At 35.9% G+C, this 24,998-nt stretch overlaps 1 protein-coding gene across 2 annotated transcripts in view; it reads left to right on the top strand.

The window, feature by feature from the left end:
* The first annotated feature begins 1,064 nt into the window (after positions 1–1,064).
* LOC132300130 (serine/threonine-protein kinase TOR-like) overlaps positions 1,065–24,998 on the top strand; it is an 85,833-nt gene continuing 61,899 nt past the window's right edge. Inside the window, exons 1-17 of one of the 2 annotated variants that reach the window (XM_059797094.1) lie at positions 1,065–1,550; positions 4,584–4,922; positions 4,998–5,072; positions 5,759–5,931; positions 7,642–7,740; positions 9,046–9,205; positions 9,333–9,476; positions 9,617–9,786; positions 9,867–10,071; positions 10,148–10,339; positions 16,283–16,435; positions 18,910–19,031; positions 19,166–19,265; positions 19,338–19,433; positions 22,171–22,301; positions 24,578–24,680; positions 24,766–24,948. In XM_059797094.1, the coding sequence (XP_059653077.1) occupies positions 1,434–1,550; positions 4,584–4,922; positions 4,998–5,072; positions 5,759–5,931; positions 7,642–7,740; positions 9,046–9,205; positions 9,333–9,476; positions 9,617–9,786; positions 9,867–10,071; positions 10,148–10,339; positions 16,283–16,435; positions 18,910–19,031; positions 19,166–19,265; positions 19,338–19,433; positions 22,171–22,301; positions 24,578–24,680; positions 24,766–24,948 (2,562 nt within the window). In that variant the 5' untranslated portion in view covers positions 1,065–1,433. Of the gene's footprint in view, positions 1,551–4,583; positions 4,923–4,997; positions 5,073–5,758; positions 5,932–7,641; positions 7,741–9,045; positions 9,206–9,332; positions 9,477–9,616; positions 9,787–9,866; positions 10,072–10,147; positions 10,340–16,282; positions 16,436–18,909; positions 19,032–19,162; positions 19,266–19,337; positions 19,434–22,170; positions 22,302–24,577; positions 24,681–24,765; positions 24,949–24,998 lie in introns of both variants that reach the window. The other variant, XM_059797093.1, reaches the window with a different exon arrangement.

The following is a 24,998-nucleotide window of genomic DNA, read 5'->3' as shown; positions in this document are numbered from 1 at the left end:
ATGTTATCACCGATATTCCATTGGGTTACTTCCGTAAATTGATTTCTGAGGTCCGGATGAAGGAATACGTACAATAAGGAAAGCTGGCAGTCTTGGTATCATAGAATTGGTTCAGGTCAATTAGTGCGCCAATTAAGCTAGCACAGCCGCCTGTATTCTGAATGAGATGATATTTGGTATTTCAGATCAAGCAATTAATGCTTTCACAATGATGTTTCGAGAGTCCACGATAAGATGTGAAGAGATGGCAGTGGTGTGAGGAGAGAGAGAGAAGAGGAGTGAGAGAGTGGGAGGAGAGAGAGTAAGATAAGGAAAAATGGAGGCCTGGTTCCATTGCCAGAGAGAGACTGATTTTAGAGAGAGAGAGAGAGGGAGGGGGGGGGGGGGGGGGGTAAAAGTGTGAGAGGAAGAGGAAGAGGAAGAGGAAGAAAAAGATGGGTATTTTTATAATTTTACAATAATAAATATTAGTTTTAAATTTAATATCAAATCATAAGGTTAATTTTGTCATTTTATAATCTAATAAATGGGTGACAACCTGGTAACTTTAGCATTTCTTTAGTTATTTTGTCATTTCACAATCTAATAAATTTTCTTTAGTTATTTTGTCATTTCACAACCTAATAAATGAGTGGATCGTGAGAATGCGATAACTTAATGGCATTTCTTTAGTTTAGGAAATTTTTTGGATGAAAATAATAATAGAGGGGGCTTATGTGATTTTTTCCAGATAATTCATTAAAAAAATTTAAGACACCTATAAACTAAATTAGTTGACAATTGTCTAACTCAGATGTAAAAGAAGGCTATTTTAATGATCTTCAATATTGACGTGATATGATATATTAAAATAAGATTATGAAATTTATACTAAAGAGGAGAGAGTGACAAGGGTAGAAAAATACGACATCCCTACAAATCATTTTTTTGTGAACTTGCTTATGATGTTATTAAAAATATAATAAATTCATAGTAAAAAAAAAAAAAAAAACAGATTAACGGAGTATTAAAAAAAAAAAAAAAAAAAAACTGAAGACGAGTGATTAATATCATCAAATCAGTTTCTTCCTTTCACATTTTTTCGCGTTTCACTTTGGAGAGAACACAGACGCCAAAGACTCTTTTCCTCATATTCTCCTTCTTCTCTATACCTACGAGAAAATTCCCAAATGAGTGAGAATTATTCCGCCGATCCACGCATGTCTTCCCTTATTACTTTCTCTTCATTTCTTTCCTGCCAAACACAGTGTAGAGAGAGAGGGTTTTGCAGCTTTTGCTGTATCGTTTATCATTAAGTTCCTAATTACCGAAGAAGAAGAAGACTACTTTCTCACTCCTCATAAGCAGTCTCATCACATCTATATCTATATGTGATACACACACACACAAATATTCGATGCTTGCAAGTTTGTGTTAGGTTTTTATCGATCAACATGGCGACCTCATCGCAGTCAATCCGATTCGGTGGTCCGGCCACTGCTACTGGCGCCGGTAACGTAGATGCGCTGAACCGTGTCCTTGCTGATCTATGCACCAGAGGCCCTCCAAAGGTTAGTTTGACTCCCCCTAAGTATTGGTTCAATTGATCAGAAACTTAAATTTTGAGTTGTTTCCTCTAGTTTCTGGGAAATTTGAGTAAAAAATGAATGAAAATTGAATTACATATCTCCAGCTCAGCCGTGAAGGTTTTCATTCTATTTGTTTTGAAGTTGCTTATGATTTATAGGCAACTGGGCGGAGTGTAAATGTTGAGAACTTATACCTCGAATTGTTTGTTTTGATTTTGGTTATGAAGGCGGTTAAACTGAAGTTTGATTCCCTGCAAGTTTTTCAATTCTGTGCTTACTTGTTGAAATTGTAATTTTACAGTTTAAATTTGTTTTGGCCAAGAATCCTCAAAATTGCAAACGGAGTTTGTTAGCTTGGACATGCAAAACTGTGGTGGTAAACTAGTGTTGCTAACATATTCTGAATTCAATCAAATATATGGTCCAAGGAATATGACTAGATGAGAACCTGACTGAAGGTTTTGATATGTAATAAGTTGATGCCCTTTACTAAGCCTTGACGAGCTTGGGGATTTTTGGAGCCTAAGAACACCTTTTTACATATGATGGGGCACATTAGTGGTGATATGCTTCATGGGGCAGTGGGTTACCTAGGTCTACGGGCATAACTTTATAGATCCTACCTATCCAATCTAATAGAAGTATTCTGTTCATCGTGGATAATGGTCTCCTTTTCTCTCCTCCTTATTATAAGCTCTAGAACCCTCCCTCTGGTTATGAGCATGGACTTCAGGCGGGACTAAATGCCGTTGGAAAAACATTTCTTCCTCTATACGTACACTTCTCCCTTGAAGAGATGGTCGACGGATAAAAAATGCTTCTGATTCTTGAAACATGACATCCATGCAAACAAACTCCTGATTGGATTGCAGATGATAACATTTGTAACTTTTCTAAGTAGTTAAGTATCCAATAAAGACACTTAGTAAAACCTTACCACGCACTGAATCAATATAGGGCAATGTGAGTAAACCTGTGTCCTTCCCTGCTGCATTTAGAGGTGTACCAGATTTGTCCAGCAGTGACAGGTTGCAAATGAACCCAGATGGTTGAGTATTGGGTTTTGATTCAGTTAAATTTGGAATAATTTAAGTGAAGCCTGAGCTCTAACCAGATGTTAAATAGAGTGCCCGAGATTGGTTCATTTATAATACCCGAACTCGTGCTTTGGCAGCAGTTCTATTTAGCATGTTGTATATACCTATGTAAAATTGAATTTATGTTGAAGTCTAGCAATTCTAACCAGAGTTACACAATTCAACTAAATTAGTAGGTGCTGTATCGCTCCTAATGCGCATCAATGTTTTGAGAGCAAAAGCACCACAAATATGCGCGCTGAATTTCTTGAATTTGTGGATTGGACTTGGATTGCAATTTCCAATCCTTGGCTTGGACACTGGTAATTTGCAATTGTCAGTACACTAACTTGGTCACTGCTACTTAAGGGACGCTGGTCCCTCTCTGCACAGGTATGCGTATTTGCTGTGTTGGATTTAAAAATATGTGACAGAACCAAGATTCAAACTGGTAACATTTTCAAGAAAAGCATACGCCATTGCCAACAAAGTCACTACGTTTTTGTGGGATTGTGTCTCTAATTTATTTTATTTACTGTCTAACAAACAATGCAGTATAAATATTTTCACATACTTGTATAGACGCTCCAAAAACAATAGTACAATTAATTATAATTGGTACAAATGGATGTACACTGCGTGGATACATGCAAACAAACAAAACATAGAGGCATTCTGAAAATGCTCCCAATCTAAGAAATTTTGGAGTTTTAACTCTTTCACACTCTCATTCTTGCCCTCTTTTTGTGTGACTTAGCTTTTAACATGACCATTGCACATTAATGTTGTTAACAACCATCTACTCCAAAAGCTTAAGCTGTTAGAGAGGGTGTAACTTAAATATTCAAATCCTTCAACATGCCCCCTCACGTGTGGCCTTCTTTTGGTCCAACATGTGTATCAATTTTAAATCAGGGTGACGGTGAGGTTTGAACACAGGACCTTACCTGCTTTGATACCATGTTAACAACCATCTACTCCAAAGGTTTAAGTTATTAGAGAGGGTGTAACTTAAATATTTAAATCCTTCAACAAATGTTTACAATTTTTTTTTGATTAGTACTATTATAAATTTATTATTCCCTCTCCCCCAAAGAACGTATCCCTGTTTCTATTTTTAGATGTCCTAAAATTACTATCCTTTAGGAATTTCAACATAAAAATTTGTATATCTCCTAGATCATCCGTAAGTTTTAAATTTTTTCTAAATGCACAAGGTTGGGGTCACCAGAAAGGGACATTTGTTTTGGGACCATGAGGGGGAGAGTACATACTTAAAAACTTCTTGCTTTTATATTTCTCATAACTTAATAACGTTGTATTCTTGTACCATGTTTTATCCATGTAAGTTTAATATGAATTGCATTAGTTCAAGTATGTAACATCAACACGAAATGTTCGTATGCCTGAACGAGTGGAGCTAGGTTAAACAACTAACGACTCTTGGTACATGTGGTAAAGCTTAGTTCATATAAATATTAATTAGTGTATGAGTTTGACGTGGTTTCTTAACTATTTGAGCTGGTATTGTTCATGAATAATTTGGTTCATTTACAACCATTATTAGGGATGGGGATGGGCAAGTTACGTGAGAGATCTGGTCAATTACCCCCCTTGAGATATCACAGTGGGATGGATAGCTGGCCATTCAACTAGTGAAGAAAAGGAAATGAACATTCTGTAGTATTAATTACTATAAGATTTTCATTTCCCTTATTTCTTTAAGCCTCCTCATCCTTCAATATTTTTTCATCTTTGTGTGTGGTTTCTGTTTAATATAAAGGTGGTTGCTCAGATCCTAAGATAAAGTGCTTATATTTATTTTTGGTTTGTTCTATTCTTCAGTACTTTTTGTTTCAATTCATTAATTATTTATTTATTTATTTATTTATTTTTATTATTTCTGGCAATTTTTGGGTTTTATTCCTCTGTTACACAGGATGGGGCTGCATTGGCTTTAAGGAAACATGTGGAGGAAGAAGCTCGTGATCTTAGCGGGGAAGCTTTTTCCCGTTTTATGGATCTTTTATATGATCGTATTACTGGTCTACTGGAAAGTAATGATGTTGCTGAAAATTTGGGAGCGTTACGGGCTATTGATGAGTTGATAGATGTGACACTTGGAGAGAGTGCATCAAAGGTTTCAAAGTTCTCTAATTACATGCGAACTGTATTTGAAGTAAAGCGCGATCGTGATATTCTAATTCTTGCCAGTAAAGTTCTTGGCCACCTAGCCAGGAAGGGTGGGGCAATGACTGCAGATGAAGTGGAACGCCAGGTTTGTTGCATCGTTGCTCTCTTAATTGCATGTGAGTCTGGGATATAAGATTACCTGATATCTATTGTTCCCTAGGTAAAAAATGCACTGGAATGGCTTAATTCTGAGAGAGTTGAGTATCGCCGTTTTGCTGCTGTCTTGATCTTGAAAGTAAGTGCTACAAATTTCTTTTGACAATTACTAACATATAGTTTGTCAAAGATTTGAGATTTTGGTAGCCATTTAGCATTACACACTACTGGGTTATACCAAGTCCATAGTGTTCTAATTTGCACATTCTTGCCTTCTGGTCAATTTCTGCCACTGTTTCGTGGCACTTGACTGCGTACGGTGTATTAACAGTTAATTAATGGTTGAAGCCAAGTACAGATTACCTTTTGATCATCTTTGCTTTACTTGTTATATTATTTTGTGCATGCTGCTTTCAACATATTTGCAATGTAATAAAGAATAGGTAATTGCTTCTTCTACAAATTGTTTTTCAATAATGCATTCTAGTGTTTGGGTTTTTTAGGTGGAATACCTATTAAACTTCGAACTCAAAGACTACTTGTTTACCTAATTAAATTGGAAAAATCTTTTCAAAGTGAAAAGCTTAACTGACTAATTAATGTGAATGATAGGAACCAATGTGCATTGTAGATATGACATCATGTGGACCCCACACGAAGATACTTATTAGTCGTCTACTAGAGTCATTGTTTAGTTGGCCTAAACTTTCGCCATGTATTATGGCATTGTCAATTAGCTTTGGTTCATTTATGAAGTGTACCTAATTCAGATTTCCATTAATCCCTTGTCACTATATAATTTGTTCTTTATTTGTCTTTGTTTAGGAAATGGCTGAGAATGCTTCTACTGTCTTCAATGTTCATGTACCTGAATTTGTGGATGCTATCTGGGTTGCACTGAGGGATCCAACACTCGCTGTTAGAGAGCAGGCTGTAGAGGCATTGCGTGCTTGCCTTCGTGTTATTGAAAAGCGTGAGACGCGTTGGCGTGTCCAATGGTTAGTTGATATGTTTAAATTTTTGGATTTGGTGATAGTAAAAAATGACATCTAGAGTTTCTTTAAAGTTTTCTGGCCTGAAAAATGCCATGATTTGGTTGGACGTGTTGGAGACACTATATTCGGAGAAGGGTATGAGATATGTGTCTGGCACATTTGGTTGGACATTTACCTAAAAAGAATATCCTATAATTCAATTTTATTAAAATTATTGGTTCAAAATGAGGTAACTTCCTTTTTAGAACTTGAAGTTACAGAATTTTTTGTTACTCTAGAAATTCAAAGAAAAATATTAAACAATATGAATATTTAGCAGTGTTCTTATATCCTTCTATTTGGGATTTGACACAATAGACTCTTAGACACCGCTGCATCCGGCACACATACTCAATTCCAAGTAAGGTAGCTAATAATATAGAAACCAATCTCCACGTTCGGCATTTACTTTCCCTTGTTGTCACTCAAATTGTGATTATATAAATTATGATCAATTTTCGTGTTCGGACACAACTTTTAACACACTACTACATGAAATTGATAATTGTGTATTTTGGCTGGTAATGGTGGGTTTTGGTGTTCCATTTTATGGACTTGGAGATAATTTGTTCTGGGAAGGGGATAAATATAACTTCCAATGTATGAAGCATTCAGGAAGCCCTTCCGTTTGATGGTTTTGTTTACTCATTGTTTAGCTCTGAGGTTCATTTTTTTTTTTTTTTTGCATGTAGCGAACTTTTTTAGTACTTGTCCATGTATCTGGATAATGTTTTTAGTACTTTTCTAATACATAGAAGACCTTTTTTTCTCTCTCTCTCTCTCTCTCTCTCTCTCTCTCTCTCTCTCCTCTCACGTGGTATGAAAATAAGAAACCGTTATATAAACGCTGGTATAAATTTTTTTCTTGACATATGTCGCTGAACTTCCGATGTTGTTGAAGCAGTTTTGGTGTATTCAAGTTGCTTCAATTTTTGATAACAATCCTAGTTAAGGCGAGGTAGATACCTATCTCTTCCTTTGGAGTTTACCACCCAATCATCTTGTAGATATTCTAATATAATTATCACAATCCAAACAATGAGGAGGAGGCGGCAGATAATTGTCAATTGGTGTTATATATGCAAGAGGGCTGAGGTTTTGTATGAACTAGAGATGGATGGGTCATGCTGTGTGCCATTTTTGGAAAAAAGAAACCAAAGATTACATATACCGATTATTTGGAAAATCAGAAGGCTTTTATGTAAATCTACAGCCGAATCTTGTACTTTTGGATTCATAGATTCAAGTTATTTGACGTGTTTAGAGGCTGTTTGGAGGTTGAGAGAAATGTGAAAAATTGGGAAATAAGCAGATCAATATAGCTGTGGTGGCTGAAACATTGCCATCGCGGCTGTTTCATCCGAGCCATGCCACTATCTTAGTCACCTTGATGTCTGACCTAGTCAGTTGCGGTTGCAGCTGTGAGTCCATTTCTATCAGCTAAGTCATGTAAAATTTTAATTCCTTGCTAATTCCAATAAAAAAACCAAATTTACGTTCTGGTACTCTTCTACTGATGCTTTATTTATTTATTTTTTTATCTGTTATGGTTTTGCTTTAGAGAAAGTCTAGTTGGCTATTGCAGTTAAAATTTCTTAATGCTTATTGTGATGCATTTTATGCTTTTAGTTGGTACATTAGGGATCATTTATTTTTTTATTGTCCTTTTGACAGGTATTACCGGATGTTTGAGGCTACACAAGATGGATTGGGTAGAAATGCTCCTGTTCACAGCATACATGGTTCTCTACTTGCAGTTGGGGAGCTTTTAAGGTTGGATGAAAGTTGGTTTTGCGATTATTAGGGGACTTTGAAATGGCATATTCTTTGGTTTCCTACCTTGGTTTTTTCTATTTTATATTTCTTGCTTACTAGTGTTTTTGGGAACAAACTTTTAGCAACTCGTATGATGAATAATTTTAGGTCTTTTTTCCAAGTTACATGGCGACAAGCTTTCAACTCCTCACATATATACTCCCTCTATCCCAAATTAAATGTCCACCTTTCCATTTTGGCTGTCCCAAATTAAATGTCCCATTTGAAAAGTCAAAGTACTATTTTTGGTAACATTACCAATTTTACCTTCTTGCATTGAACTTATAAAAGGTAAACCATCACATCCTGTGGACCTACTATGGACATATTTGGTAATTCATTCACTACCAATACAATAAAAAAATATTAAAACCCATCCTCTTAAAAATTTAGATTCCCGAAAAGAGACGTTTAATTGGGAAGGAGGGAGTTTTATTTTAGAATTTTGTAGCAGTCAATAAAAAGCGAGTCAAAGAAGTATTATGATAACGAAGTAAGAGGAACTAGTCCATCATTTGGGTGATTATTTATTGGTTGCTTTCCTGATATTCTGGGGTAGGTTCTGAACTTATCCTGATTACATTCTAGTTTTACAAGGAAGATCTTTTTTATGAAGTTTAGACCATAACAATGTATCTGTGAATGCTTCATCTTCCGTTGAGCTTTTTTATTGGCCATCTGATGCAAATATTTAGTGGAAGCTTGGATGCCATGGGATTAAATTGTGATCATGGTTGAGCTATATGATAATAGGTTCTGCTTGTGAAAATTTTGATGGTTTTCTCCAAGCACCAAGTTCATGGAATTTTTTAGGATGCCTTCAGACTTTCATTTGTATCACTTATTTTCTTGGAAAGACTAAAACAAGTCACTGCTAATGGGTTTCTCTAGTAGAGGTTTTATTTTACCACCAGAGTACCCTTCATATTATGAGATTCTCTTATGGATTCCATGTCTTCCATGCATCATACTCTAACCAATTATTTTTTGTTGATAAGTCATCATCCTCAACATGTTGGACGAAAAACATCACAGAAATACCATATGATGATGGAATTACATGTGTGCCTTTCCAGCTTGGTTTTATGCTAAATTGTTTCCTTTTAATGTATTGTCAACAATAATAGTATGGACCACGGCACGATGGTAACATAGTTGATTAGAATATTCTATTTTGTTGTGCATCTTTGAAATATTAACACTGCCCTCTATCTGCTGCTCCTTTGCTTCATAATTAGTTCTCATTTGAGTTTCAACTGGCAGGAATACGGGTGAGTTTATGATGTCAAGGTACAGAGAAGTTGCAGAAATTGTTCTCAGATACCTAGAGCACCGGGACCGGCTTGTTCGTCTTAGCATAACTACGCTTCTACCTCGCATTGCTCATTTCTTGCGGGATCGCTTTGTTACAAACTACTTAGAGGTTTTGATCTTTCCTTTCTCTTTTATAGGCAATTGTATCTCATTAGAGAATGTGTCTGATTAAAGATCACTTACCTTCACTGCTGGTTGCCCTATATCGTGCTTACAAAATGATTTCTATTTTACAGATATGCATGAATCATATTCTTGCGGTTCTTAAAATACATGCCGAACGTGCCAGTGGGTTCATTGCTCTTGGAGAGATGGCTGGTGCTTTGGATGGTGAACTTATCAACTATTTGCCGACAATAACATCTCACTTACGTGATGCAGTATGTTATCTAGGCTATCAGCTAGGACTGGTGTTCTTGCCACAGTTTCTGCTTTTCTCCCTGTTGCATTTTTGTGGTTTAGATATTTAGTTGACTCGTGGCAATCCATCTAATAAACATGGCGTCTTTTTGATTTGTAGATTGCTCCTCGTAGAGCTAAACCCTCGCTTGAAGCTTTGGCTTGTGTTGGAAGCATTGCGAAAGCCATGGGGCCTCCTATGGAACCTCATGTCCGCAGTCTTTTGGATGCTATGTTCTCTACTGGCCTTTCCTCTACACTAGTAGAATCCCTTGAGCAAATAACTGCTAGGTATAATAGAGCATACACGAACACTTCTATCAAACACGTTTCTGTGAGATTTTGACTTATAATAATTGTTAATATTTCAGTATTCCATCTTTGCTGCCAACTATTCAAGAGCGGTTGCTTGAATGCATTTCATTGGTTCTTTCAAGATCCCATTATGCCCAGGCAAGGCCATCTATTGCCGCGAGTCGAGGAAATATGGCGAGTTCCATCCAGCAAGTCTCAGAACCTAGTGGTTCTGCTTTAGTGCAACTCGCTTTGCAAACTCTTGCGCGATTTAATTTCAAGGTTTGTTTAGTTCTACAGTCTAGTTTGTTTCTTAGTTTTCATTCTCATTTCAATGCTAAGCTATTATTTCTTTTAGGGCCACGATCTACTCGAGTTTGCAAGGGAATCAGTTGTAGTATATTTGGAGGATGAGGATGGAGCTACACGAAAAGATGCTGCCCTGTGTTGCTGTAGATTGATTGCAAATTCCTTCTCTGGTGTGGCATGCACACAGTTTACTTCTAGTAGGTCTCGAACTGGGGGAAAGCGCCGACGTCTTGTTGAGGAGGTTTTCTTTATTAAAAAATTGATCCAACTGCTGTCACATATTTGTTTGTTTGTTTTTTCTTCTGGCTTTTATCGACTCTTTTTTCATTTGCAGCGTCAAATAAATGTAGCTTTATAGCCTTTATATATCTTTTTTTGACGCAAACTATGCACCTAGTTCTATTTCGCACAAAGTAGTTACTTCTGGCTTAGACCTAATGCTTCACGAGGCATCGTTGCCAAGTTCTTATCCACTTGAGCCAATCCTTGTAGTTTATGCTATTGTAGCTTTTACTTTGAATATCTGTAATCAAACCTCCCCACCCCCCCCCTCCTCTCTCCACATAAATCACGCAGATCAATGGGAATTACTATGAGATTTGAATTTGGGTTGGTTCAGATTGGAGACGTTAATGGGGCTCATGTCTGGATTTTTACTTAAAAAATGCACTAGGATTGGGTTCCAAAGGGAGTATCACACTGTCTAAAATCTGCATTTAAAATGCTAATTGTAATTTGAGAACTTCCTTGATACTTGTTTGAATTTTAAGTGTTCAGTGATAAGTGAAGTCTCTATCACTTAAGACATCAACTCATTCTAAGTGGACTTTATTCTATTAAGTGATATCTAAATTGCTTATCAACTGCACTTAATTGGATAATCAGTTAAATTATTCAGAATGAAGTACTGAACTGCATTATCACTCTTTCATTGTCAAGAGGAGAATGCGTTTTCTGCTTTCAACTTTAGGTTCTAAAGGATCCCCATGAGTCAAAACAATATTAAGGAAATGGAACTTCTACAATTGCCTTTTTAGTTAAATTTTGTATTTATATTTTTATTTTACTCGTTGTAAATGTTGGAATCATTACACAAATGCTCCCAATGTGCCTATTATGTAGCTTCTGAAGGTTTGAGCATGTATGGTTCTGACAACTTTGCCATTGTTTTTCTGAAGATTGTTGGAAGACTGTGTGAGAGGATTTTCGAGGGTTTTTTGGGAGTTTCATGCGAAAGGAACCATAAGTGGAGCCATTAGTTTTAGTTTAATTGCTTTGGTTCCAATGGATATAGTTTGATGAGTGATGATGAGTACTAAAGGTATCATATCCATTAATGGCGGAATCATTTCTAAGGTTCCTTCTTATTTGTTAAAGATGACCTTGATGAAACTATCTCCTTGGCTATTTGGCCTTTGTTAGTTGTAGACAAATTTGGGTTTTGGTCATTGATAATGAAGTGGTAGAAGATTACAAGAACCACAATAACGAAGGCGTGGTGCTCAAGGTATACATTGAGAAGGCATATGGTCATTTGGGGTTTTTTATTTAATTTATTTTTGCATTATTTGATTGATAGGAAAGGTTTTGGAGATATTGATAAACAGTTCTTTATCCTTCACTGAAAAATTCTTAATTAATGGTTAGGATTAATTTTTTTTTGACTTGCGTAGTTGTGCATTTTTTTTTTTTTGGGGGGGGGGCGGGGTGTGAGGCTTCATCTGTTGAGGGATGCATAGGGAATGAAATAAAGTGTCTTTTTTTTTTTTTAGGATAATGTTTTATTTTATTTTGAACATTTCTAAAAACCATAATTTCATTAGAATCGTAGAAATATTTGATAGAATGGGTGTTCTAGAATTTATAGGCATAAATTTTTTGTTGTCAGCATCTTTGTTGATCATGCATAAATTAATGTTATGTTTCTTTGCACCAGTGATTGGCCATGAAGTATTTTGGTCTTGTACTCGGGGAAATCTTCTTTTTGTGATCTACTTGGTGCCCATGTTTGAGAAGGTTTCAACAGGACTCGCCAAGTGGAAAAAGGATCACTCTTGTTTAGGTGGCAGGATTATGCAACTCTTTCCAAAATCTCCATTGATGATGTGAGAACAATTACCTAATTAGTTAAAAGGAAAATTTTACAGGACGGTTATTGACTGACTATATTATATGGAGCGGAATATCGGGCGTTAATGAGAATGTTAAATTGGATGATTGGAATGACGGGAAAAGATAGGCTTAATAATCAACATGTGGGGAAAACTAGGAGTGGCGTCCATTAGCAATAAAACAAGAGAAAGTAGATTTAGGTGGTATGGTTGTGTCTTCAAGAAAATTGGTGGGATCCAAACCATGAGAATGGTAAGAATCATCATTCCCTTTGTAGTTTAGATTGCAACAATGGGATGATTATATAACCTCTTTTTAGTGATCCATTAAATTTAAATTCTAGATGGATAAGTGGCGGGGTTAAGTCTATTCCCACAACTTTTTCTAGACTTTCTTGTCAAATTCTGGAACAAGCCAATTGCTTGTCTTTGGACTCATAATTTTCTCTAAGTGTTATTTTGTTGCATATTGCTATCAACATGTGAATCATTGTTTAAATCCATAGGTTGTTCTTGAGTTTTAGGTATTGGCTTATTTCAAAATGCTGTTAATACTATTAACTGGGAATGGTTGCTTTCTAGCTTCAAGAACATTTGAATATTTTTGAGATTTATGGATTTTCTTCTGGTACATGTGTTGACTTTAAGATATAATCAAATCAAAAGTAAGTGATGAAGAAGAAGAAAAAGAGAAGAAAGCTGATGAGAGAAAAAGTGAGAGAGAGCATGGGGAAAGAGAGAAAGAATGAAAGAATACTTTCATCCTTCCAACACATTCTATTTATAATAACAAGTTTCAGAAATTACACATAAACCCCAACATTATATAAGTAATAACAAATAAGGCCCTGACAACACTCCCCCTCAAGCTTGTGCAAAGATATCTATCATGCCCAGCTTAACTAACATATTTTGCAAGCAAGTCTTGCTCACACCCTTAGTCAAAACATCAGCAACCTAATCATGTGTGTTGACGTATGGAGTACACATCAGCCCAAGACGAAGTTTTTTCTTGATGAAGTGTTGATCGACTTCAATATGCTTTGTCTTGTCATGTTAAACTGGATTGTGGGCAATGCTAATAGCTGTCTTCTTGTCACAATACAACTTCATTGACTAACGAACAGGATAACCCAACTGACCCAACATCGTATGTAGCCATAACAACTCTCAAACTTAATGTGCCATGGATCTGAACTCAGCCTCTGCACTAGACCTAGCTATTATAGATTGTTTCTTGCTTCGCCATGAAACAAGATTATCTCCAACAAATGTGTAATATCCTGAAGTAGATCGTCGATCTGTTACAAACCCTGCCCAATCAGCATCTATACTTCAACACACAAGTGACCATGACTGCTAAACAATATCCCCTTACCAGGTGAACCCTTGAGGTAGCGAAGAACATGATGAGCTACCTCAAGGTGAGGTGTACGTGTAACATACATAAACTGACTAATCATGCTAATAATGTAGGCAATATCTGGGCGCGTGAGAGATAAGTAAATCAGTCTCCCAACCCATCGCTAAAATCTTGCCACATCATTTAATGGGTCTCTATCTACATCATTAAGCCTATGGTTCTACTCAATGGGAATATTAATAGGTCTAGCTCCAAGCATGCCTGTTTCAAGCAACAAATCTAACACATACTTTCGTTGAGAAATGAACACTCCTTTCTTTGATCTGCACACCTCAATGCCAAGAAAGTATCTCAATGATCTGAGGTCTTTAACCTCAAACTTAGTCCCCAAGAATGACAGCATTCGACGAATCTCTTCTGGATCATTTTCAGTGATAACAATATCATCAACATATACAATAAGGGTAGTGGTGCAACCCTGGTGCTTCTTGATGAAGAGAGTATGATCTGCCTGGCTCTGTGTGTACCTTACTCTTTTCACAGTAGTGCTGAACCTCTCAAACCAAGCACGTGGCGACTGCTTTAACCCATACAATGCCTTATTTAGCTTGCACACTAAATTCTGACAATTGGCCAGCTTAAACCCTGGTGGCATAGTCATATACACCTCTTCCTCCAAAGCATTCTTTACATCGAGCTGATGTAAGGGCCAATTCAAATTAGTTGCCAAAGAAAGAAGAATACACATAGAGTTCATCTTGGCAACTGGAGCAAATGTTTTCAGATAATCAATTCCATAGGTCTGAGTGAAGCCCTTTGCAACTAATTGAGCTTTATATTTCTCAATTGTCCCGTCTGCATGATGCTTTACTGTACCCATTTGCAGCCTACTTGTTTCTTACCCCTAGGTAATGGAACAATATCCCAAGTACCATTCTTCTCGGGCCTTCATTTCTTTAAGCATAGCTTTCTTCCATGGAGTTTGACTGAGAGCATTTGAAACACTAGAAGGAATAGATACAGAGGAGATATATGAAGTGAAAGCACGATATGTTGGAGATAAGGCATCATAGGATACAAACTGAGATATGGGATGTTTTGTACAACTACGAACACCCTTATGATAGGCAATAGGGACATCAAGATCAACATGAATGCTATTGGGAAAAGAATCAAGAGTATCAATGTCAACTAAGGAATTATCTGGATCGAGGGAGACTTCTTGGTCCTGGGTTGAGTCAATAACTTGTTTTGTCTTCCTAGTGTAGACAATTGTTGCTTTCCTTGCTGCAAATCATTAGTGTTAGGAGGACTAGACATAGCCGTCCATAGCTCTTTAGTTGTTTTCACAAACAGAAACCCTTTGCTGATATGTGGCAGCATTGACTGCAATAACCACCTCATAACTAGTGCATTATTTGCATTCCACTCTTTGAATTCAGGATCGCTCTTGGGGAGATACGTGACAGTCCCTTCGATACGGTCGATCATCCTATGACCAGTGATATGCATACGAGCAGATTGAGCCCACTCCATATAGTTCGTCTCATCTAGCCTTACAGTCGTAGTACAAAGGCCTGGATGGTGATTACTACACTGGAGTCAGACTAGGAGAAGACCTAGCTTCATTTGAAGTCACCTCTGAGCTAGACATTTTAACAAACAGTTTCTGGGTATATAATCCTCAGAAACAAAAGCAGCAACAAAATACGCAGAGAACCACCTCTCTAACACACAAACTTCAATTAGAAAGATTACCGTCTTCTAAGATGCATAAAAAGCGACCACAAAGTCACCAGTCACCACACAAACCCTAGAAAGCAACAAAGTAGACCATACCAGAATCGCGAACGACGAAGAAATAGCCTATGTTGCAGAACCCCGTGAACACAAAAAAAACACCAATCGAGACTGCAATAGATAAAAAACAGGTCCAAAATATTTTTTTCGACGGTACGTGTGGATGTGATTAACACTACTTCCTTGCAAATAAATCCCATCTTGGAATCTCTTCAAAACCCTTCACACCCACTAGGGTTTTCACAAACTTGCCCTAGGGTTTCAACTACACACTTAGAGCTTTACAAACCATCCTCTGATATCATGTTGACTTTAAAATATAATCAAATCAAGAGTAGGTGATAAAGAAGAAGAAAAAGAGAAGAAAGCAGATGAGAGAGAGAGAGAGAGAGATGGGGAAAGATAGAGAGAATGAATGAATACTTTCATCCTTCCATCACATTCTATTTATGATGACGAGTTTCAGAAATTACATATAAGCCCCAACAATATATTAGTAATAGCAAATAAGCCCCTGATAACAATATGGATTGTCATTCACTTTTGGTCCTTCTTGTTTCTTTCAGTGATTTTATCTGTATTCTTTCTGGTCTTTATCTGTATTCTTTCTGGTCTTTATCTATCCTTGTCGGCAAGTGATTTTTTCTTTCTTCTTTTGTTTTTTTTTTTTTGTTTTGTTTTTTTTTTTTTTTTTTGTGTTTTTTTGTGCTTGCTGACATTGCATGTAAAATGTGCTCTCCATATTTTTACTCCTTTGTTTGATGGTTTGCGAGGCTTAGATCAAGCTGCTTTAAATTTAAACAAGGGTGATGATGTGTTTCTAAATCTATGGAAATTGCAGTGTGTCAGATTTTTCATTGATGTTTATATATGGTAGGTAGATTTTTCACTGATTTTGCTCTTCGTGCAGATTGTGGAAAAGCTTCTTATTGCAGCTGTGGCAGATGCTGATGTTACTGTTCGACATTCAATCTTTTCTTCTCTGCATGGGAATGGAGGCTTTGATAATTTTCTTGCACAGGCTGATAGTTTGAGTGCAATATTTGCTGCTTTGAATGATGAGGTGCGAATTTGTCGTGATATAGAAAAAGAGTACATGAATTAATAATTGATCATTTTTATTCCTAATCAAATATTTGAAACCGTTTTGAACAATTACTTGGGGTCTGATGATTGTCGGGGCCGAGGGAATAGGGATGAGGTTTCGTGAGAATAAGAACAAAGTTCTTGTAACAAAAACCAAGGATGGGTTTTCATAACTCCATTGATTGCAATTCTGATTGTATAATTGATCTTTCTTTCTAGAGTTTTGTTAGCAATGAATTTTCCCAACTTCAGTTGAAAAGGATTGGAGAAGAAGTGTAAATGACAAGTTTGAAGTGTGTAAAACTCATTGCTATCCGCAATGTGCAAAGTTAAGTATGTTCTGGACAATCACAGCTGGAGTCAATGCACCTGTAACTGCCACCATTGTCACTGCTATAGCAACACCATTATCTTTGCCACTGCCAACGCCTGCAGTGAGAGTGACGATGCAGTTACTACCTTGTCCTTTGCTATGCCACATCAAATTTATAGAATTCTCCATAGATATAGACACCTCTAGGTAATTCATGAATGCTATATGTATTAGTATAGAATATTCACTTTTTTGAGAGTCAGTTTTACTAATAATACTATTTAGTCCAATAATGTTTCTGTAGTGCACGGCAAATGCTGTGTTGATATTCCTTATATAAATTGATATTGTTTATTTCCATTATAAATTCTTATAGTTCATTTCTGTTCGGATCTATGTCACCTAAACTTTAGCATAATGTGTCTCAGTGCGTCATGCTCGAACTTGAGTTCTCAATCTTGACAACCTGAGTTTTTACCATTGCATCAAGCCATGGCTTCTATATATATATTTTTATTTTTTTGGTAAATACAGAGTTAGTTGAATTTGATTATGTTATTATTACATTGAATCTGATTAATTTATCGTTATGAAAAATGAAGAATTGAGCATGATGTGATTTGCCATTTATTATTTTGTGCGAAGGCTTGTTTAGGGGGAGGAATGCTTAGTCAGGGAACCAATACACCTATTGTGGTAATCAAGATGATATGGGAATGAAAAATGGTATTTGGTAAAGACTCTCTCTTAAAAGTACACTTAAATTTGGTATTCTCTAAAAGTTTTCTCAGGAGTATCCTTCTAACTAAATTAAAGTATTAAATAGCAGATTGTTTTTGAAATACGTGTTGAGAAACAAGAGTACTCCCTCCGTCCCATATTAGATGTCCATGTTTAGAATTAGAATTTTTAAGGGGACAATGCATTAGATATGCAAGTAATGCATTGCCCCCTTTTAAAATTACCAACCTTATCTTTTTAGTTTAAATATGTATATTACCAAGTTGGAAATTTTTTGAAAACCTAAGGGCAATGATGGTGAGATAACATTTATTTGCTTTCACTTTTCTAAGGGGACAACTAATTTGGGACATCCTAAATGGGAAAGATGGACTACTAATATGGGACAGAGGTAGCATGTTTTTTGTTTGTAACCAATTTAGCTGGTTACCTCAATATAAAAGTTGATATTATTGGGGTCATTGCTTGTTTCACTTGTTAAATGCTCGATCTGTCAAGCATGATGACATGGTTTTGAGTCTTGAGAGAAGCCACTTTGTACAAATAATGGCAGTTAGATCTGTATATAGTCGTCCACCCCGTTTGACACCCTCGATTAACGTACCTTTATGACTTAGGCTTTCAATACATGTTTTAGCTGGTTACCTCAATATAAAAGTCTAAATGCTGGTCTTTAATTTAGTATCACATTTAGTAATTCTCGATGCTTTTTGATTGTCTATTATTAATTTTTTTTAATATTTGTTTTGCTTATTTATAAAAGAGAAAATAACAATTGCTTGATTGCATTTCCAGCACAATTGCCCAGGTGAAGAAAGACTTGTTCAGTATTGTACTATAGTTGTTACTCACGAAGCCGCTTCTATTATGTCTTTTTGCAGGGAATGATACACACTTCAGCGAATGGAGTGTGCGTGTATATATATTTGTTCCTTTTAATGTTATGTTTGAATTAATATGTGGATATTTTGTCGATGTGTGGAATTTGCATAGCTTATTGGAGTAGCTTTCTCACAAATGGGTTTTGTATGTTCTTATTGGGTGTCAGTAAATATGTACATCCCTGTTTTGTGAGATACACACTTTAGTCGCCGTAGGAGGAAGTGTTAAAGCACTTGATTCTTTATCCAATTTTGTTACTCCAATGCATTGCACTTGTTGAATATAAAAAAAGAAATTACCTAGTGATCGTCTTGTCAATCTGGGTGTCAATTCCTGGTGCAAGGGTTAGATTGGGTAAACAGACATGAATTTCAGCTTTAGTATGTCTGAATTAGCTATTATGCCATTGCATCATGTGATCGTCCCTACATAACATTAAGATTTTGCTAAATCATGAAAAGTTCATTTTTCCAATGCGCTCACTTTCTCCATTGCCTTGTGCTCTCTTCTTATAGGATTTTGAAGTTAGGGAGTATGCAATTTCAGTGGCTGGAAGATTATCTGAAAAGAATCCTGCATATGTTCTTCCGGCTCTTCGTCGCCATCTTATTCAGTTGTTAACATATCTAAAACAAAGGTAGGGTTAAAGGGTTCTAGCTAATGATATCTTCTGGACAGTTTTTACATACTAATAATAGGATATTATATTGCTGAGATCTTATACCTTTTAATGTCTTTAACGCTTCAGATATTGACTTTACTTGTCAGCAGTGCAGACAGCAAATGCAGAGAAGATAGTGCTAAGTTGCTGGGCTGCTTAATTCGCAATTGTGAACGACTAATACTTCCTTATATTGCTCCAATACACAAGGTTAATTATTCTTTTTAAATTTAATTAGCTTACTAATTTACCATCATTCATATAGTGTATCTTTTATTTCAGGCACTTGTGGCAAAGCTTAATGAGGGAACTGGGGTGAACGCTAATAGTGCCATAATTAGTGGGGTTCTTGTGACTGTTGGGGATCTTGCCAGAGTGGTGGGTGAAATTCTTTTCTAATTGTATCCACATGCAGTGCTTCTTTCTGGGTGTTTGGATGTGCTCAATGTGTTCTATATGGTTGTTTTTTAGCATATAAGATGTGTTGCAACTTGCAATTTGTCTAGTGCCAATCATCGTTGGGCTTTCTCCCATTACTTCGTGTTGGTCCTGGGATAAGCAGGCAGGATATTGACCTTGCACAAATGGCTCACTGACTCATACACACATTCTCACCATTGGGATTTCTAATAATAGGAAATCAACGTTTACCCAACTTTTATATCTTATAATATAAGTGATTCTTTGGTTTTTTAAATTGCATTTTTACAATTGTGAAACCAAATGACATTTATTGATCCCATTTTCAATAATATGAGAATATTTATAGAATTGTACCATCTACGGACTGTCTCAATGCAGCTATCCATTGGTTTCTCTCTCTCTCTCTCTCTCACACACACACACACAAATAAAAAAGTATCACGGAAGAGTGTCTAGGATGGTGCCAGTCAAGTACATGTGCAGTATATGAGAGGGAGGTCTAACCCCTTACCTACAACTCATTGCCTGAAAGTGTATAGGAAAAAAATAAAAAAAGTACAAAGAAAATGTGCCTCGAGAGTCATTTGTAATGAACTAAACATAGCCTTCTTTAACATAAGGACTCAACGTTTCTCCTCGAGAGTCATTTCAAATGTTCCTTGAGAATCCTTGCTTTTGCCGAAGTCTACACGTATCTATCGCTGATCTTGACATGACCCATTGAATCCCAAATAGGGCCACTGACAATTCACTTAATAAATCCTTAATGATTTGATCTTGATTTTCTCAGCTGTTTATATGCATATATATTTTTATATTGTAAGATTATATTGTAGCTGTAGTGCAACTTTGAAATAATTTGGTGCCCTTTGCATTCAAAGTCCTGGAAGGTTATTTTATGTGGACCTGCAGATGGATGACTTGTCATGCAGATTTCATTTCATAAACTATATTTTTTCTTTTCTTCTAATACATATATTGCTTTCGTTTCCAAAGTTGTGATAATTTTAAGGATGGTATGTGGGTCCAATATGTTAATGTATTGGTTAGGATGAGTTTTTGGATGTTTCTCATTTGTTGTAACGATTTCACAATGCATTTAAATTGTCCTTAAAGGTGAAAAGTTGGATTTTACTAAAGAAATTTGAATAAACTATTAAAGAAGCTTTCACCGTTCTCTCTCTCTCTCTCTCTCTCTCTCTCTCTCTCTCTCTCTCTCTCATATATATATATATATATATATATATTACATATACTTTGCACGTGCACCATAAACTCTTCTTCTTCATCTTCTTAGTTTGGTCGAAAGGGTTGTGTCTTCTATGTGTTTGATGAACTATGTAGTGCAGTTGAGATTAATTAGCTTTGGTGCTAAATTCAAATTTATGGTCCTAGATATAGCGGAATAGCAAATTGACGGGACCTACTTCGAATTTTTAGACATGGCTATATCAATTTGGGCTGCATATTAGATTTGAAGGTCCAATGAAATTATTATGACGATATTTAAGTTCTTATCCATCTACACTAGTCAAATAACTGATGATTGAGTTTTTTTCCAACAAGTGGTAATGGATGCAACTTGGTAGAAACAGTTTATTAACTTTATTTAGAAATCCTTGGATGCTATTTCCTTTGGACCACAAATAGATGGAAGCTGGGGGTTATTTTTTGTTCTTTTTATACAAGTTTTTGATGGAAATTGCGCCGTTGTCTTACTTTGGACATAAAAGTGTTCTTTGGAATGATATTTGGTTTTATTATGTTGACACTATAAACTGTGGATTTCTATTTGGAATGTTCTGACTTGTTTTTATGGTTCCACACATCTTATAAAAAGTCTTTTGAGTGTGAGCCCTAAATATGAACAAAAGCAGAAAAGATTATAGAAGGATCTATCAGTTTTGTCCTTTGCTCCCTTATTTAGTATTATTGTTCAACATTAGAATTGAATCCTTAACTCAACACCACCCGTTATGTATTTCTCAAATTCTTATTGGTTTGAGCTTGGAGTTGTATTTGTTTGAGGATGTGTTGTTAGACTTGGGCACAAAGTAATTGTACTTGAGCCCCATGTTGCTGCGACATATACTGGGTCATACACTTTTTATTTTTTATTTTATAATTGGGGGATTGGCATTGGCATTGGCATTGGCATTGGTATTGTCACTTGAGATGGTTATCAGATATGTAGTTTGTTCTCTTTTGTTATGGCTTGGGAGTGAGTCAACGCTAACATATTACCAATGCTTATAGTCTATAGAAGGCAGAAGAATGGTATTTATGCAATGTATTTTGTAAGCCGATTCTTTTAGCAGAGGCTTTGGTAGTTGGTGTTATTCTGATTAGTAATGCAAATTCTCTTTATTTGGAGGCTCATACTATCACAGGGTTGTTTAATTTTGCCCTTACTCATTAATTGTTTGTTTTTTATTTTTTTCTTTTTATTTACTTTACAGAATTTGGTGTTTACACTATATTTTCTCTTCTTTTTTCTGCATTCTTTGTTCTTTAAAAACTTATTGTCTTATATATGGTTTATGAGCTTGTAAGATTGGTTTTGTGGTGGATTATGTTATGATAAGTTATTTCATGACGTTCTTTTAACAACTTTCTGGATGAATGTCATAACTTGTTGGCCAGTCAAACTAATTGTGACGTATATTTTTTTTTCCTCCCCTTTCCTGTTCAGGGTGGTTTTGCAATGAGGCAATACATTCCCGAACTTATGCCGTTGATTGTCGAAGCTCTATTGGATGGAGCTGCTGCTGCAAAACGTGAAGTGGCCGTTGCAACTCTTGGTCAAGTTGTACAGAGTACAGGGTATTTGATGCCTTCTATCTATGTTTAGAATCTTTTCCATGATTTTTCCATTTTTGTGTTTGTCAGTTGTTGTTGGGGATGGGATTATAAATGTATTCAATGAATTAGATCACTTCTTAATTTTTTCCTGATTTGGATGAGGTTGATGTTCCAATATTACCAAGTAGGTTTATCACTTTGATAATCGAGCTTCTTCACCCCCCTCCTGCGGGCCTCCCTTTAATTTTCCTTACTGGCCATTTAATTATATTGATTGGTTGTTGAGGGTCCTCAAGAAACTACTTCTTGGTGCTTTCTATAAGTTGGGGTTTTAGTAAATTGTTGTGACATTTTTGTAATTTTTTTCACTTTTAGAATATTTTTCATTCAGCTTGTGGAAGCAATTTGGATGCACTATCTCTTCCATGAAATAACAGTTTATATCTATGTAAAAGTGCTGACTCCCACTGCAATAACATTGATCAAAGATGGAAAAAGAGATTTGTGAACTTCCCGTGTTCTTTTTTGCTAATTAAATAAATAGCTTCAAACATAACTTGAGTTTGAACAAAGAGTTCAGAAAAATCGTTCACTATATATATAAGCATGGTTTTGTTTTATTTTGGAATATATCAAGTGTAGATTGATCATGCAATGCACAAAATGTGAAGTTCTAAGTTTTTGTGCATAAGAAGCAGAGAACGCATCCCTTGGTAATGAGACTCCTTTTAAGTTCCCAAGACCCATTTAGCCATTATAAAGTACTACCTACCAATCATTTTAATCTGTGCTTCGTAACAATAAATATGTGTACATGTACAAATATACATAGATACAAATGCACACATATATATATATATATATATATATATATATATATATATATATATAGACATTTATGTACTTTTGCGCTACTTTATTACCTTTGTTATTGGAATTCTTTGAGAATTTTTTTTTATTCAGGGATAAAAATATCTAGGCAACCTTTTGTTATTGTAATTAAATAAATATTGATTATAAAGGAAGATAAGGGGAGGGGAACCTGATCCCTAGTGACTGCTTTGTTGGATTTACTTTAGGGATTAGTGTATGTGGAGAGGTGGAGGATTCGATTAGATGGATGGTGGGCAAAGGGGGATATTTGGTATTTGATCCTTATCGGTGGCTTTGTCTATGGGATACCAACAAATATGTATATCCACGAACTCAATTATGTTGTAAATTTGATTCACAGTTAGAGTTGAGCAGGTTGGACACATTATTTTTGATACAAAATGATCAGGTGTTGATTTCTATGTTGAGGATCAATATCCTTTTTTTTTTTTTTTTTGGAGGAGGGAGGGGGGGTTGGGTGGGTGTAGATGCTAATCTTGTTAACAATAAAACTGATGCAATTCTGGTGGCCTACCAGAAGGAAGTGTAGTTGAAAAGAGAACCTTTGTGAGAGCTCTCAAAGGACAACTGTAGATGGAAGCCAATGAAAGTTACTTTATGTCCATATTAAAGTTTTAGTGTCTACCTTTTTTATTTGAAGTTCAGTCAAAGAGTCATATCTAGTCCTTGACCCTGTTGATCGAGGGTGTTGGGAGGGGTAGACCAGATACGATCTAACCTTTGGCATTATTTATACTCATTTTTTTTTTTTTTTTTTTTTTCACCATGGCATTATTTATACAAAGTTTCTGTTCTCAGGATTTGAACCTGCTTTCACCCGCTTGAGAGCCCGGGTATACCAGTGCATTAAGCAATGATCTCATTTGAGGTTCGTTGTAGATATAAATTAGTGATTTTTGTGTGGCTGCTGGATAAGCAAGGAGAATTATTTACCGCCTTTGATTTGAAATGAAAACACTTGCCTTTTCCTCAAATTCTTTACTTTCAGAATCTAGTGAAATGGAGTACCAAAGGGAGTATAGAATTTACACCCTGAATTCCATGTGGGTTTTGCAGCCAGGTGAATAGCCCCATGACGAGGTTACATGAGGAATATATACTGAGGTAGAGAGAAATAGTTGGTCTTGTGGTATTTGTTAGAAATTGGGCAAATTGATAATTAAGCATCAAGGCAGGGGAAAATTATGTATGTTGCTGTTTCGTAATAGCAATCTAGAATGCTAGCTGGCTTTTATAAATGACAAAAAATGTGATTTGTTAAAAGAAAATGCTTCTGATAGAATGTTTGAACTTCATTTTAGGACACGCTTTTGTCAAAATGCTATCAAATTTTTAGTTTTATGCCTGTATTGCACCCCAAATATATAAATTTTACCAAATTTTCGGTTGAACAATCTTTTCAGGTATGTCATAACTCCTTATAATGCATATCCACAGTTGCTTGGCTTACTCCTGAAGTTATTAAATGGTGAGCTAGCATGGTCTACTAGACGAGAAGTTTTAAAGGTATTTCTAGACCAATTTAGATTGCTGTAGATTTTCTTTTGGATATTGTTTTATGCTGAAACTATGTTGGGTTTCTCTATTCCAGGTTCTTGGCATTATGGGTGCGTTGGATCCCCATGTACATAAGCGCAATCAGCTAAGCTTACCAGGATCACATGGTGAAGTTACACGTGCTGCTAGCGATACAGGTCAACACATTCGCTCTTTGGATGAATTGCCTACAGATCTTTGGCCATCTTTTGCTACACCAGAAGATTATTATTCCACGGTAAAAGTTCAAAACTGAAATATGACACCTGTCAATGTTGGTTTCACTAA

Source organism: Cornus florida, unplaced genomic scaffold, assembly GCF_030987335.1.
Source record: "Cornus florida cultivar Cherokee Brave unplaced genomic scaffold, ASM3098733v1 CherokeeBrave_3.0.0_Hap2_Chr03, whole genome shotgun sequence".
In the NCBI taxonomy this organism is placed as follows: Eukaryota; Viridiplantae; Streptophyta; class Magnoliopsida; order Cornales; family Cornaceae; genus Cornus; species Cornus florida.
The sequence above is the reverse complement of the archived record's forward strand: the minus strand, read 5'-3'. Positions and strand labels throughout refer to the sequence as shown.